General features: G+C 40.8%; 1 gene segment (V, D, J or C); it reads left to right on the top strand.

Moving 5' to 3' along the window:
* Window positions 1–586: 586 nt before the first annotated feature.
* Window positions 587–5,415, top strand: LOC132870550 (Ig kappa-b4 chain C region-like). The segment is given in 4 exon segments: window positions 587–650; window positions 804–946; window positions 4,134–4,218; window positions 5,096–5,415. Coding segments are annotated over 4 exon segments (612 nt in total).
* Window positions 5,416–17,640: the final 12,225 nt, after the last annotated feature.

Genomic DNA, 17,640 nt, shown 5'->3' with positions numbered 1-17,640 from the left:
TGATAGATCCCTGTTCTTTAAATAAAACCAGGTGCCCACTCACACCTGATCATCATCCCACTGATTGAAAACACCTGACTCTAATCTCACCTTCAAATTAACTGCTAATCCTAGAGGTTCACATACTTTTGCCACTCACAGATATGTAATTTTGGATCATTTTCCTCAATAAATAAATGAACAAGTATAATATTTTTGTCTCATTTGTTTAACTGGGTTCTCTTTATATACTTTTAGGACTTGTGTGAAAATCTGATGATGTTTTCGGTCATATTTATGCAGAAATTTAGAAAATTCTAAAGGGTTCATAAACTTTCAAGCACCACTGTAGATCTAATATGCATAAAAGTGAGTGAGAGAGAGAGAAGTTTAAACTTTCACTGATCAGAAAGTCAAAATGAGAGATTTCCTGGAAATTACAGGTGTATAAATGTAGTAGAGAAATGACAGAAGTTGAGTCTTTCACTTTAATTCCATCAGGATTCAGACTGACTACAGAGGAGATTTAGAGGTGATCAGCAATAAAAAGTTCTTTCCTTACTATCTTTATGGATCATGTTGTTGTTTTTTTTTTCTGACTGGAAAGATGAATCTCATCACTAATCCATCATTTGGTGTTATTTCTCCTCCAGTCTCCTGCAGTGTGTACAGTACACTGTGCTCCAGAGTCAGACAGGTTTACTGAAACATCACTGAATTTAAACACCAGAGTGACAAAGAAAACTAACCAATGTAAAAAAACATTTAATCAGACAATTGTGTTCTGTAAATATAACCACATTGACTGTGTGTGTGTTCTCCAGCTGGTCCGGTGGTGAACTCCTCCGTGTCTCTGCTCCCTCCCTCTTCTCTGCAGCTCTCTGAAGGATCAGCCTCGCTGCTCTGCCTGCTCTCAGCCTATTCTCCACAGGGGGCGCTACTGAGCTGCACCATGGATGGTGTCGAGGTGAATGAGGGGGTTCTGACCAGCACAGAAGAACAGAAGGACCCTTCAGCACCCTGACCCTCTTCAAAGAATGCTGGGAAGAGTCCGAGGTGTTCGGCTGTACCGTCTCCCACCACAACACCACTCAGATCACCTCGTTCTGAAAGAGCAGCTGTAAAGTCCACTAGAATAGAAGTGTACACTTTAAAACATATTTAGAAGACTGGAGTGGAGCCAGTGGTGTATCTGTACTGAAATAAAGCTTAAATGTGGAAAGCATGTCTCCTTTTTCAGTCATGAAGTGTCTTTGACAGTGATTTGGATCGGCACCTTTAACAGCAGGTCGAGTGCAGCGCTGCGTGTTGTGCTTGAGTGAGTTCGACTGAAGAACCATGAACATCTGCTGAAAGTGTTGATCTATTCTGGGACTCAGAACTGTTCATGCAAATGAACTGTTACTTCTTATTTCTCTGACTGGGAAGAATCTGCCTAAACTCATGAAAAATCTAACAAGTACATTTTAAATATACTGAAGAATAATCTGATCTCTGAGAAAACATAAAAATAGTCATAAACTATGACAGGAGTGAAGACACTAAAAGACAAAATGTTGACAGATTGATGGGGGGAATGACATATCGAGGCAGTCATTGAGTCTGATTCAAGACCTAAAATCTCTTCCAATTGTACAGAGAGAGAGAGAGAGATCAGTCTCTTCTCCTGAAGGTCCTGATCATGCAAACTTCCTGGAACATAAGATATGCTTTAGACACTTTAATGTATATCTCCTTGGATAAAAGCAATAAAACAGCAAATTAGAATTCAGGGACAAAAAAAACAAAACAAATTAACTGGATGGGAAATCTGTGTCTTACTGGAGTGAATGTGGCCGTCGCTAATCAATGTTACAATGTCTCCATATATAAATGTGTACAAGTGTCTCATCTCATCTCATTATCTTGAGCCGCTTTATCCTTCTACAGGGTCGCAGGCAAGCTGGAGCCTATCCCAGCTGACTACGGGCGAAAGGCGGGGTACACCCTGGACAAGTCGCCAGGTCATCACAGGGCTGACACATAGACAACCATTCACACTCACATTCACACCTACGGTCAATTTAGAGTCACCTGCATGTCTTTGGACTGTGGGGGAAACCGGAGCACCCGGAGGAAACCCACGTGGACACGGGGAGAACATCAAAATCCGCACAGAAAGGCCCTCGCCGGCCACGGGGCTCAAACCCTCCCGGACATTCTTGGTTTGAGGCGGCAGTGCTAACCACTACACCACCGTGCTGCCTAATTTAGAGTTAATTAACTCATAAGAATCTTGACTGATTTTCCCCAAACTTCAGTAATGTGGGAGGTTTTGTGTAGCTTCATGACGTTTAGTCCCACTTAAGTGCATTTCAGTTCTCGGCTGTAACACTAGAAAATGTGGAAAAGTGCAGTGTGTGTGAATACTTATGCAACTGACATGGTATACACTTTAGGGTCAGTAATGTCAGTGTGTGATGTACCAGAAATGGGCAAACAGTCAACAGCTTCATCTAAGTTTTTCAGAACAATGGCCTTCGAAATGATTAGCCATATTTCCTTTTTCTGAACCAATTCGGTGTTGGGCTCAAAGGAGGATTGAGTGAAAATATAGCAGGAAAAATTCAAAAAGGCCTCAAAGTCTAATCCTACATCTTTCGTTGCTGAACTAATTTAATTGAAATATAGCTTACTATATACTCACTTTTCATAATCATCATGGTTATTGAAAGATTTCGACTGTGAGTTGTGAACTTGTGTCGTATCACATCCTCCAACTCAGCACCTGCAGTCTCTCCCAGCTGCAGCAGTGCAGTCTCTCTACAATCTGACTGAGGGAGGTTTTTGTACGACTCTATAACACTGTGTGAACACATTCCCACTGTGGTAACTCTGACAGTAATAATCTCCTGCATCTTCAGTCTGGACTCCACTGATGGTCAGAGTGAAATCAGATCCAGATCCACTGCCACTGAAACGAGCTGGAAAACCTGACACTCGCTGATTTACATATTTAATCAGAAGTTTAGGAGCTTCTCCAGGTTTCTGCTGATACCAGTGTAACCGGTCACCAGATGAGTCCTTGGACACTGCCTGACTGGTTCTACAGTTGATGGTGACTGTTTCTCCTGGAAGAGCAGATTTCACTGCAGGAGTCTGAGTTACTGTGACTTGACCTCTGCATTCTGAAAAAAAAAGTATGATACAGAAACTGTTGAAAGAATAATCATGAGACAAACCTGAAAAATGTATTGTCTTGAAGAGTTTGTTTAAAATATAAAAGGCAAAGCCGTGTCTGACCTTGAGTCCAGAGGATCAGTGTCCAGATGAAGACGGGGATCAAAGTCATGGTAGCTGTGGGTGAAGTTGCTGTAGCAGCAGCTCTCAGTCATGAAGTGTTAAAGTCACAGCGCTATAAACACTCCCAGAGCACTGAAGCATGTGCTGCCAATGCAAAGTGTCCTCTAAGTATGGAAACACCTTTACCACATTCCCCCAATCTTACTGTAATTCTCACACTACTACAGAGTTATTGTGTGAATTTTACTTGTGGGGTCAGATGGAGATTTTCTGTAAAACACTTTGAGGTCTAAGATGCATAAATAAGTGAATTAGAGAGAGAAGCTTCAACTTTCACTGGATGGTGTTTGTACTGAATGTTAATGAGTTTCTCACTGTAGTGGATTTATGGTGGAAGAAGCAGCATCAATGTTGGCAGTGAGTAAATAGACACTAATATTTTTGACTGTAAATTAATCTTTAGATTATTGTAGGACTTAAATATCATATCATAACTTTCTATCAGTCTACAGAAGCAGTGGAGGAATTATTCTCACTTTAGCTCCACACATTCAGTCATATATTGTAAATTTCTCATGAGTACTTCAGCATTTTTACTCCATGAGGCATTCTGGGTAAATCCTGTGCAATTGCAATTCCACATTTTGTGAAATTTCAACTTTTATTTTGTGTAATTTATTTGTGTTTCTCACTCACTAATTGCATCCTCAGTTTAGATTGACACTCTTGGTGGATAAAAAGAAAAAAACAGTAAAATGTAGTAAAACAGTCAGAGAGTTAGTGTATTAATCAGCTGATGTGAGCAGAAGTTGGTGTTTTGTAGCTGTTTTGTAATAAGAGGTTTAAATGGATGGAGAGAGCAGTGAGTTTAGAGCAGCAGGGTTTTTGTACGGCCGCTAAACCTGTTTGTATCACTGTGGTGGACTTTTGGTGGAGGAACCAAACTGTCTGTGGGCCGTAAGTAACCTGTTTACTAATTACTGAAATGGAGTGTGTTCAGATTAATGACTGAAATGGAGTGTGTTCAGATTAATGACTGAAATGGAGTGTGTTCAGATTAATGACTGAAATGGAGTGTGTTCAGATTAATGACTGAAATGGAGTGTGTTCAGATTAATGACTGAAATGGAGTGTGTTCAGATTAATGACTGAAATGGACTGTGTTCAGATTCATGTTGTAATGTGTAAAGAATATATTTTACATTTAGTTTTCCTCCACATCCACTCAGTGAGATGTGATTTTTGTGTAACATCCTTCTGTTTCTCAAATTTCCATTATTTTAGAAGTTTGAAAAATGTCTTTGATTATACTGCTGGTTGTTTATTATGATTTAAATCTTAATGTATTTGATTATAGTGCTTGTGGTTAATTATAATTTAAATCTAAAAGCGAAGTAGATATCATTGTGCAAATTACAGGTGATGTTTTTGTTGAATGATTTTAACACCAGTTAATATCTTAGAGACTGTGAGTCCTGAAACAGATTTAAATGTAGAAACCAAAACTGAATTTGCTTAAGTGGTAAATATTCTGTATTTTAAATGTGGCTTATTCATGTTATAAAATGAGTTTAATATTTTTAATTCCTGAATACTCAGTATAATTCAATTTTACTCTCCAGGGATAACTGTAATATAAATGATTATAGATCTAAGATGTAAAAGTGTTTGAATTGAGTGTGAATCGTTTGTGATGCTCCACTGAACTCAGTTCTGCTCTGTAAGATATAAAGGGAAGTGAAACACACAGTGAGCTGAAACGAAGCCTGAGTGACTGACAGCTGTCCATTCCTGTCTCAACTCTGTGTGTGTGTGTGTGTGTGTGTGTGTGTAGGTGTCACTCAGCCCAGTGTGACGGTGTTGCCTCCCTCCAGTGTGGAGCTGCAGCAGGAGAAGGTCACACTCATGTGTGTGGCCGACAAGGGCTTCCCCTCGGACTGGACACTGAGCTGGAAGGTTGATGGGAGCAGCTGGAGCTCGGGGGAGAGCCGCAGCACCGCCGTTCTGCACGCGGACGGCCTCTACAGCTGGAGCAGCACGCTGAGCCTCCACCCGGAGCAGTGGAGGAACAAGGTGGTGACCTGTGAGGCCTCCAAAGACAACCAACCTACTGTGGTGGGCAGAGTGAACACAGAGCAGTGCTCAGAGCTGTGAGCTCACACACACTTTACTCAGCTCACCTTCTACTGCTTCACTGTGTGTTACATGTGGCCTTTACTGCTCAAATCTCCCACTTTCATCATTTCATTTGTGTTATTAACATGTGAGCTCACACACTCCTCAGTTTAACTCAATTCTTCTTCTTAATGATCACTTCCATATGTGTTAAGTGTGTGTATCACTGCAATGTCCTGCTTTGAATTATTAATAAAAGCCTTTGAATCATGAAACACTTTTGTTGCACATTATTGTTCATGTTCATCATAAACAAATCACCAAAGCACCTGTCTCAGTATCTGTTATGGACCGTAATATATATAATATTAATATTATATATATTCATTATAAATAATAATAATAATAATAATAATAATAATAATATTCAAGAGAAAGTATCGACAGTGAGGATGCGAATTAAATTATAAAGCGTTTATGTTTAAAAGAGAGTAAGTGGAATGCTTCATGTTGCTTTCACTCATTGGTGAATTGGGGACTGGTGTGATGGTTATGGAAATGCTGTTACACCTACTGTATTAATCACAACTGTAAACCTGGATGTTACTCAGACTGAACTCAAATCAATATTCTGTTACAAAAATCATCAGTATTACTTTTGTAGTGAATTTCCGACACTAAAAGACATGTTACAATTTACTATACAGGGGCGCTGCTAGAAATTTTGGGCCCTCTAAAAAAAATATAATAAACACCCCCCTCACCCACCCCTGCAAAAATAAATAAATAAATCACTTCCCTTAGTTTATCCAGGGGAAGTGTTATTAGTGCTTTAATTAATTATTATTGTTAGCGAGTTATTCATTCAACAAAATCTGAGTTTGTCAGACACCAGTAATGACCCACTGGATCTGAACACCTCTACTGAATTGATCACAGAAGACACAGACCTTGTTTATGGACCTTGTGCACCAACATCATAGGTCAGAGGTCAAGTTTGTTTATCCGCCATATTGGGTATCAAGCCGCAGCTCACTTCACACACGAAAATTTTTGGAGATTGATTAAAATTTTCAGTCAGAATGGCTTGTTGTGTGGCAGTCGGGTGCTCAAACAGAAAAAGCATGGAGGGTTTATCATTTTACCGGTTCCCCGCTGATCAAGAGCGGAGGAAGAAGTGGATTGCTGCCGTTAAACGTGTTGACTGGGAACCAAGCGAACACTCGAGATTGTGTGCCCAACATTTCGTGTCAGGCAAGTGGCTTCTACCCCTGTAACATTAACTGTTTCAGTATAGCGCATAAATAATATACATTTTTGTAATAAACATGATACACTTGTGCATTTTCAATTTTTATGTTTCCTAAATCCTTGACTCGTGGCATTCTACATTGCCATTACTAAAACTCGTAGTAGATCTAGTAATATCTATACACAATAGTTAGTACTACTACTAATTATAAAACAGTATCATGCTACATGATTCGATAATAGCGATATGCAAATAAGATCTATTCTGAAAAGTCAATGTATGGTACGCAGCTGTGAAGAAATAACAAAACGCTTTTCACACATATGAACTAGCACGTTCCGTACCCATCCTGAGGAGGAATATCTGTAAGCTTCTAGTGACTTGTAGGCTTTTAGTGACTGAGCACTGTAACCCCCTGGCGTGTTGATTAGATAATTATATACATCGGGGTAACTTACGTCTGGCAGCTCATTACTTGAACAATCAAGCGCAGATTTGGTTTCACTCTTACTAATCATATATGGGTCGACCCCTAAGGCAGCAATCTTATCTCTATAACGATTTTTTGCTGTGATATCCAGGGATTCAGCATAAGTCGAGAGGCAGACTTGAGAAGAAGACATCGTGACAACGGGTATCACTATCAAACTTGCAAAAGCGTGATCCCCAATATGGGGGTGTAAACAGATAATCACGTGACCGTGACGTCACGCGCACAAGGTCCATACCCTGATATTACTTTTCACCCCTCAGTGTCAGTCTTTAGTTCGAGACCTCCCCAGGCTGGAGCTCGTAGATAAGTATAAACTTCATGTAGTCTGGCCTTGGTGTCTCAAACAGATTTCCAAATTCATCCTGATGTCTCCTTCATGTACTGAGTCATTATATGCAGTTACATTTCTAGGTTGATGAATAATTATTTAATTCATAGAAGAAAATTACATGATTCGGGCTTTTTTTTTTTCTTGGCTGTGCCAATTTAATAGAAAAAAAAACTATCTGGAAATACAGTAATCCACAATCCAGTGAGAAAAACTCAACATTCATCAAGTGATTAAATAAATTAAATTATACATTAAATACATTATTAAATAAAGACTTGAACAATAACAACAATGAGCTAGATAACCACTGTACATACTCTACATGCATTTTTAAAGTGGCTAATGTGCTTTGTTGTGCAACAGAGGGGAACATTTAATTAACACGCTCATAAATTTTACATCAACAATTTGGTTATACCATGCTGCCTGCAAATGGATGCATCAAAAACAGAAGCGCGAGAATATTTTTAACACCAAGGATTCAAATTCCAAAAGACAAACACTGAACCTTCTTGGTAGCAAAATCATTGATCAGCTCTTTAAAGTCAAGTGACAGAGCCAACTTGCTTTTGATTGAAAGGACTGCAAGATTATTCAGCCTCTCCTGAGCCATTGTTGATCTCAGATAGCTCTTGATCAGTTTCAGCTGACTAAATACTCTTTCTCTACCAGCAACAGTAAATGGAAGTGTGCAAAAAATCCTAAGGGCAATGCAACCCTCTCCAAAAACGCTCTGGAGTTGCAATTTGTAAATTGCATTTAGGAGAGAAAGACAGGTGCAGTCAGAGTGGAAAGGAGCAGAAAATATTGAATAAGATGCCTGATTTCATTCTCAAACTGAGGTGTGAGGTCCCTTGTGTACTTAATTTTCAGTGGCCAACACAGAGAAGAAATAGTACTGTCACTTATCTGCCCAACTTTATGTGTGGCTGCAAATTCTTCAACAAAATTTGCTATGGTTTGGAACCGAGTGTCCAAGTCACTTATTATCTGCTCCAGGGCAGTGAAAAATACAGTATTTCGAAATGTTGTTTCTGCTCTGTCTTCCTGACCTGCTTCCTCTGAGGTCTTATCCTGGAACCTCTTCCTCTTCTTCTCATGGCTGAGTTCTTTTCTAAACTGAGGTGGAACCCCCATTTGATTAGCAATCAATGATGCCTCAGAGAGGAGAGAATCCCATCCATTTCTAAGAGCCTGCATCTCATCTTAGAGTGCATTTACACTGGCTGCCTCCACCTCAAGTGATATTTTCCCTGACTGGAGTATCACATTTCTGTCATCAAAACATTGCAATACTTTCATCCAAATGGTCAGAAGTACAATGTCATCAAACAACATAAAGTACTTCCTTAGACCAACAGCTTCAGGTCTAGCCTCACTTGTGAGCCTGCATGAGCTGAGTATGGAACCAAGGGCCTCAATGACATCAGGTTTTGCTCCATGTTAAACAGCATCAATCTGTGCACTCCAGCAATGTACATGCAGCACCACTTAACATCACACATCTTGTACCTGTGGTCACTATTCAGAGCGCTATGAGAAGGCCTTTTTAATCCATGTGAAAAAAGAGCACAAGGAATGCAAAAAAGAGCATTTGCACTGTCACTATGAACTAACCAGCACCTTTTAACCTTTTCTCTGCTGTTTGATGCCTTGGGGTATTTCAAGTAGTCTGGAAATGGCTTTCCCTCTGAATCTTTGGGTATTTCTTTGTCTTCCCTTGTTGCCAATTTTCTAACAATAGTTGCCCTGTCACTGTCGCTTAATTTTGCTGGCCACAAGCCTGGCTCAACTGACAGCAGATCATCTAGTTCTGAAACCAGTGTATGTGACTCAGTGACTGAAATGTCCCTGATCTCAGCCTCACTTTGTTTTTTGCTCTTCACTGCTTCCTCCTCCTCATCTGTGCTGCTGTCACTACTTGCACTGTCATTCTTAGCCTCTTCTTCTTTGTGAATATCTCTCGCCTCCTCTCGGGCTGCATCATGGCTTGAAGAGGGCCTTGGCTCCAAACTATCCATAAGGTACATAATTCTGAATCTGTCATATAATTGTACTAACACAGCATGTTTTGAGAACCATGTGTATGTATTATGAACTTGGATGGAATGAGCTGCATGCTTCGTTAGTAAGGTTAGTTGATCAAAAAGGGAAAAAAGTTTTTTAAAAGGGTGATCTTAAAAGTGACAATGGCGTTATTCCCTTTACATCTTAAATCAAGCTATCTAACAGTCTTTTTAGCTAGTTTTTGTTCATTTCATATGCCAGTTGTCCATTTCATTATTGGAATTTCTATATGAACGTTATCAGCTAAAATTGTACTTGTTTGCTATAGCTACAGTAGCTGCTCACTTGATTAATGCAGCATAAATACGAAAAATCAGTCTGCATGAGCCTTAACCCCAAAGCCCTTTATTCACAGATCCATCCATCCATTATCTATAACCGCTTATCCTGTATAGGGTCGCAGGAGCCTATTCCAGCTCACATGGGCAAGAGGACAAGTCACCAGGTCATCGCAGGGCTGACACATAGAGACAAACAACCATTCACACTCACATCTACAGTCAATTTAGAGCCACCAATTAGCCTAACATGCATGTCTTTAGACTGTGGGGGAAACCAGAGCACCTGGAGGAAACCCACACACACACTGGAAGAACATGCAAACTCCATACTGAAAGGCCCTTGTCGGCTACTGGGCTCGAACCCAGGACCTTCTTGCTGTGAGGCAACAGTGCTAACCACTACACCACCGTGCCACCCATTATTCATAGATTTATCTGTAAATACATTATAAACAAAATACTGCTCACCTCCTTCTGCTTCAACTGGGAGGGGGGTTGAGGCAGGGTTCCCTAATCCTGAGGCTGCATCTGTGCATGTTGAGTGAAGATGTCATTTGTGAACAAGCTATTTATTAGCATGCATTTTAACTTAGGTGGCGCACTAGCTGTATAGTGGGCCAACAAATTCACTGAGCTCTTTGCAGACCAAAATTACATTCATTACTCATCTCATTTTCAGTGGCAATAAAGGTAACCGATGAAATATTTAAGAAAAATGTCACTGCATTGGAAATTAAGTTGTTACCTTGGTCATCCAAAAAGTGGTTAAGCCACAATAATAATCTTCTGTAGCATTAACATTAGCATGCAAGGTTAATAGCCACCAAAGGAAAAAGAGTGAATAAACGTATCAGCTACCTTTCTTCAAGAAAAACTGGGTGACTAACTGTCAGTCCTTTTTCTCTCTCCCTCAGCTTTCTGCTGCCTCTCTTTACATTTCTGGTAACCCGACTTCTTCATGATGGTTTCAATCTAGTGATGACTCACCATCAATTCTACCTGTATTGTGCGCAACTGACTTTAGTGCTTGATTTGAAAACAACAAACCTAACGTGGTGTCATGCTCTGGCTCTGCCTACGCAAGACTGTACCATGTAATGAATAGGGACAGGGTGAAATATAAAGACTATCTAGTCTAATAATTTTGCGAAAAATGGAAAACCAAACAAGAAGAAAATTTGCTCATTTTAAGAGATAACATTCTGAAAGAAATATTTTTTTATTAAATTAACTTACACATGATAATATTTGTATTGAGTCCTGAGGGCCCCAGACAGTGTTTGGCCCTAAGAATAGACATAACCCCCCCCCCAACACCACCCCTGTCAGTATGGAATGAGAGTTTATTTGAATGTCCACAACTTCCTGTGCCTGGTCCTAGAGTGTCCCCTGTCCTGCACATTTTACTCTTTTACCTGCACTAACACACTCACTCAAATCAACAAGCACTGTTAATTAGTGTAAACATTAAACGAGGTGTGTTGAGTGCAGGGAAAGTGTTGAAATGTGCAACACAGGGGATCCTGGGGTGGACAAGGGGTAAACCAGGGTTACGAACCTGTGAGGTATTCAATGTCAGGACACCATGAACACTGATCAAACACATGGTTCCTCAAACAGCAAGAAAAATTACAGACATTAATCACTTGATTTAAACTTGATGTCTTTGTGTATTTTAATGAGTGTGTATGTCTTATTTATGCTTATACAATGAGACTCACTGAGTGTCACAGTGAGTGTCATAAGGCTCATCTCTAATTGTTTCATCATAGTAACAGCAAGTCAGAGATGAGGAGTAAAATTGGATTTAGCCCGTATTCAATATCACAACCAGCCATCAGTGCAGATTCGGATCTGTTATCTCTAAAGCTGTTCTTCTTTCTAAAGATGTTTCAGGTGTGACAGGTAACACCACGACTGAGAGAACTGGGAAACTATTGATCTTACAGTAGTGGATGTGATGGACTGTGTGCAGTGTGGTGTGATGATTATTGAGAGATTTCTAATGCGAGTTGTGAGTTAGTGTGGTGTGGTTCCTCTCCTCCACAGAGGGTCATTGTGTCGTATCACATCCTCCAACTCAGCACCTGCAGTCTCTCCCAGCTGCAGCAGTGCAGTCTCTCTACAATCTGACTGAGGGAGGTTTTTGTACGACTCTATAACACTGTGTGAACAGGTCTTTGCTACTGATGTAATGTACACTCTGACAGTAATAATCTCCTGCATCTTCAGTCTGGACTCCACTGATGGTCAGAGTGAAATCAGATCCAGATCCACTGCCACTGAAACGAGCTGGAAAACCTGACTGTCGCTGATTCACAAGTTTAATCAGGAGTTTAGGAGCTTCTCCAGGTTTCTGCTGATACCAGTGTAACCAGTCACCAGATGAGTCCTTAGTCACTGCCTGACTGGTTCTACAGTTGATGGTGACTGTTTCTCCTGGAAGAGCAGATTTCACTGCAGGAGTCTGAGTTACTGTGACTTGACCTCTGCATTCTGAAAAAAAAAAGTATGATACAGAAACTGTTGAAAGAATAATCATGAGACAAACCTGAAAAATGTATTGTCTTGACCAGTTTGTTTAAAATATAAAAGGCAAAGCCGTGTCTGACCTTGAGTCCAGAGGATCAGTGTCCAGATGAAGACGGGGATCAGAGTCATGGTAGCTGTGGGTGAAGTTGCTGTAGCAGCAGCTCTCAGTCATGAAGTGTTAAAGTCACAGCGCTATAAACACTCCCAGAGCACTGAAGCATGTGCTGCCAATGCAAAGTTTCCTCTAAGTATGGAAACACCTTTACCACATTCCCCCAATCTTACTGTAATTCTCACACTACTACAGAGTTGTTGTGTGAATTTAACTTGTGGGGTCAGATGGAGATTTTCTGTAAAACACTTTGAGGTCTAAGATGCATAAATAAGTGAATTAGAGAGAGAAGCTTCAACTTTCACTGGATGGTGTTTGTACTGAATGTTAATGAGTTTCTCACTGTAGTGGATTTATGGTGGAAGAAGCAGCATCAATGTTGGCAGTGAGTAAATACACACTCATATTTTTGACTGTAAATTAATATTTAGATTATTGTAGGACTTAAATATCATATCATAACTTTCTATCAGTCTACAGAAGCAGTGGAGGAATTATTCTCACTTTAGCTCCACACATTCGGTCATATATTGTAAATTTCTCATGAGTACATCAGCATTTTTACTCCATGAGGCATTCTGGGTAAAACCTGTGCAATTGCAGGTCTACATTTTGTGAAATTTCAACTTTTATTTTGTGTAATGTATTTGTGTTTCTCACTCACTAATTGCATCCTCAGGTTAGATTGACATTCTTGGTGTTTTAAAAGAAAAAAAACAGTAAAATGTAGTAAAACAGTCAGAGAGTTAGTGTATTAATCAGCTGATGTGAGCAGAAGTTGGTGTTTTGTAGCTGTTTTGTAATAAGAAGTTGAAATGGATGGAGAGAGCAGTGAGTTTAGAGCAGCAGGGTTTTTGTACGGCCGCTAAACCTGTTTGTATCACTGTGGTGGACTTTTGGTGGAGGAACCAAACTGTCTGTGGGCCGTAAGTAACCTGTTTACTAATTACTGAAATGGAGTGTGTTCAGATTAATGACTGAAATGGAGTGTGTTCAGATTAATGACTGAAATGGAGTGTGTTCAGATTAATGACTGAAATGGAGTGTGTTCAGATTAATGACTGAAATGGAGTGTGTTCAGATTCATGTTGTAATGTGTAAAGAATATATTTTACACGTATTTTTCCTCCAAATCCACTCAGTGAGATGTGATTTTTGTGTAACATCCTTTTGTTTCTCAAATTTCCATTATTTTAGAAGTTTGAAAAATGTATTTGATTATACTCATCTCATCATCTCTAGCCGCTTTATCCTTCTACAGGGTCGCAGGCAAGCTGGAGCCTATCCCAGCTGACTACGGGCGAAAGGCGGGGTACACCCTGGACAAGTCGCCAGGTCATCACAGGGCTGACACATAGACACAGACAACCATTCACACCTATGGTCAATTTAGAGTCACCAGTTAACCTAACCTGCATGTCTTTGGACTGTGGGGGAAACCGGAGCACCCAGAGGAAACCCACGCGCACACGGGGAGAACATGCAAACTCCACACAGAAAGGCCCTCGCCGGCCACGGGGCTCGAACCCAGGACCTTCTTGCTGTGAGGCAACAGCGCTAACCACTACACCACCGTACCGCCCTAGATCATGTATATTGTTTTTTTTTCTGACTGTAGAGATGAATCTCATCACTAATCCATCATTTGGTGTTATTTCTCCTCCAGTCTCCTGCAGCGTGTACAGTACACTGTGCTCCAGAGTCAGACAGTTTTACTGAAACATCACTGAGTTTAAACACCAGAGTGACAAAGAAAACTAACCAATGAAGAAATCTTTAATCGGACAGATGTGTTCTGTAAATCTAACCACAAGTAAAACAATATCTACAATATATTATGGATCCAAATATCTGTAATATCTACAATTTGCAGTATACATTATAAATATATATGCTATCAACAATATCAATGGTACACAATGTACAGACAATGTGCAGGATATATTACAGAAAATACACAATATACAACAAATACACACATCACACAGTCAGAGTCCACAGAGTGCAGTGTAATAGTGCAAACAAGAGCATGTTACAGGAGGTAAAAAATTGTACACTAATATAATGGCAAGGATGGTTCAGGTCATATATTTATGAGTTTGATGGCACAGGGAAAAAGCTGCTCTTATGTGTGGTGGTTCTGGTTCTCAATGCTCTATAGCGCCTGCTGGAGAGGAGGAGCTGGAACAGGTTGTGACCAGGGTGTGAAGTGTCCTTCATGAATTTCTCAGCATACTTCCTGGTTCATGAAATGTACAAATCCTGGAGACTGGGCAGGGGAGCACCGATGATCCTTTCTGCTAACCTTACTGTTCACTGCAGTCTGTTCCTGTCCTGTTTTGAGGCTGCTCCGAACCAGACTGTAATGGATGTGCACAGGACGGATTCAGTGACAGCGGTGTACAACTGTGTCAGCAGCTCCTGTGACATACCGTACTTTCTGAGTTGCTGCTAAAAGTACATCCTCTGCTGGGCTTTTTTTAAGGATGGAGTTGATGTTGCATTCCCACTTCAAGTCTTGTGAAATGGTTTTTCCCAGGAACTGAAATGTCTTTAGGGTTGACACAGTACTGCTGAAAATTGTGAGGGGGAGCATTGCAGAGGGGTGTCTCCTGATGTTCACTATTATCTCCACCATCTTTAGCATGTGGGCAGCACGGTGGTGTAGTGGTTAGCGCTATCGCCTCACAGCAAGAAGGTCCTGGGTTCGAGCCCCGGGGCCGGCGAGGGCCTTTCTGTGTGGAGTTTGCATGTTCTCCCCATGTCCGCATGGGTTTCCTCCGGGTGCTCCGGTTTCCCCCACAGTCCAAAGACATGCAGGTTATGTTAACTGGTGACTCTAAATTGACCATAGGTGTGAATGGTTGTCTGTGTCTATGTGTCAGCCCTGTGATGACCTGGCGACTTGTCCAGGGTGTACCCCGCCTTTTGCCCGTAGTCAGCTGGGATAGGCTCCAGCTTGCCTGCGACCCTGTAGAAGGATAAAGCGGCTAGAGATAATGAGATGAGATCTTTAGCATGTTTAGCTCCACATTTTTCTGACTGCACCAGAGCACCAACTGGGAGAAGCTGTGGCCTAACGCTTAGCAAATGTTTTGCGATGTTTAGATTTGGGACCAAAAGGTTGCTGGTTCCATTCCCTGGCCCATCAGAAATAGCTGAAATGCCCTTGAGCAAGGCAGCTAATCACCAACTGCTCCCCAGGCTCTCTGGGCATGTTGTACATCGTTCTCGATAAGCTAAATGCCTGTAATGTAATGTAATGGTCCAGTGGTGAACTCCTCCGTGTCTCTGCTACCTCCCTCCTCTCTGCAGCTCTCTGAGGAATCGGCCTCGCTGCTCTGCCTGCTCTCAGTCTATTCTCCACAGGGGGTGCTGCTGATCTGCACCATGGATGGTGCCGAGGTGAACGAGGGGGTTCTGACCAGCACAGAAGAACAGAAGAATCCTGACCATCTTCAAAGAATTCTGGGAAGAGTCCGAGGTGTTCGGCTGTACCGTCTCCCACCATGACACCACTTAGATGACCTCATTCTGAAAGAGCCGCTGTAAAGTCCACAAGAAAATAAGTCTACACTTTAAAACACGCTTAGCAGACTGAGGTGGTGTCAGTGGTGCTGCTGTACTGAAATAAATCTTAAATGTGGAAAGCATGTCTCCATTTTCAGTCGTGAAGTGTCTTTGACAGTAATTTGGATCAGCACCTTTAAAAGCGCCCTGTGATGACCTGGCGACTTGTCCAGGGTGTACCCCGCCTTCTGCCCATCGTCAGCTGGGATAGGCTCCAGCTTGCCTGCGACCCTGTAGAACAGGATAAAGCGGCTAGAGATAATGAGATGAGATGAGACCTTTAACAGCAGGTCGAGTGCAGCGCTGTGTGTTGTGCTTGAGTGAGTTCGACTGAAGAACCATGAACATCTGCTGAAAGTGTTGATCTATTCTGGGACTCAGAACTGTTCATGCAAATGAACTTTTACTTCTTATTTCTGTGACTGGTAAGAATATGCCTAAACTCATGAAAAATCTAATAAGTACATTTAAAATACACTGATGAACAGACGTGGACAAAATACGCAACTTCATTCCTTAAGTCAAAGTACAGATCCCACTGGTCAAATGTTACTCCGGTACAAGTGAAAGTTGTACAGTCAATTTTTTTACTTAAGTTAATGTACTGAAGTATTTGCTTTTAAAAATACTGAAGTATTAAAAGTGCATTTTCTGTTAATGCATTGCTGTATTATTCCCACAACGCTTACAAAACCTGCTGCCTCTGAAACAACTGACTGGATTTTCTGCCTAGCTTGTAGAACCTGGAGAATAAAAACCTGGTAGAATCTTACAGAATGACACACAACTGAACTGAAAAATAACCATTGGCATTTTCATTCTAAAAAAAAAAATGCAACGCTCCTCTCCACCCCCAGAAAGCAGCATGGCTGTGTTCTGACCCAACTCTGGCAGTGTGTGCACACATGTATGTGGATATTAATCAGGAAGACAGTGGAACAGCTGTAAATGAAGCTTGCTCAGAAAATAAAAATGACAATCCAACCTGATTAAAACTCAGGTCCAAACCTCGACCTTAATAACTTCCCAACAGGAACACTACTTTAATCAAGACAAAAAAAAAATTGCAAGACCATCATCTGACATCAAAATAAAAAATAAATCCAACAATTTGTTGTGACTGACTAGTACAATGCTGTCCATCTCACGGGTCTCAGGCATGCATGTGTGTGTGTGTGTGTGTGTAAGATCAGGCTCCTATCCTGAAGGTCCTGATCATGCAAACTTCCTGGAACACAAGATGTCCTTTAGACACTTTAATGTATATCTCTTTGGACAAAAGCGATAAAACAGCAAATTAGAATTCATGGGTAAAAAAAAAAACTAATTAACTGGATGGGAAATCTGTGTATTGCGCTACGTTTTACTGAACTGAATGTGGCCGTCGCTAATCAACGTTACAATGTCTCCATATATAAATGTGCACAAGTGTGTAAAACGAAAAGGTGAATAATTTTAAATAAATTCAGGATATGTATTTTTTAAACTATACTGTATTTTCAGGGATCACTGTTCTTGTATCTAGGTCGCAAATATGATTTGAAACTGTTTTGTTTCTCTGTTGTGTTGCAGTAGAGGTTCAGTGGTTAAAGCTCTGAGTAACAGAGCAGAAGGTCAGGGGATCGA

Source organism: Neoarius graeffei, chromosome 2 (genome assembly GCF_027579695.1).
Source record: "Neoarius graeffei isolate fNeoGra1 chromosome 2, fNeoGra1.pri, whole genome shotgun sequence".
In the NCBI taxonomy this organism is placed as follows: Eukaryota; Metazoa; Chordata; class Actinopteri; order Siluriformes; family Ariidae; genus Neoarius; species Neoarius graeffei.
The sequence above is the reverse complement of the archived record's forward strand: the minus strand, read 5'-3'. Positions and strand labels throughout refer to the sequence as shown.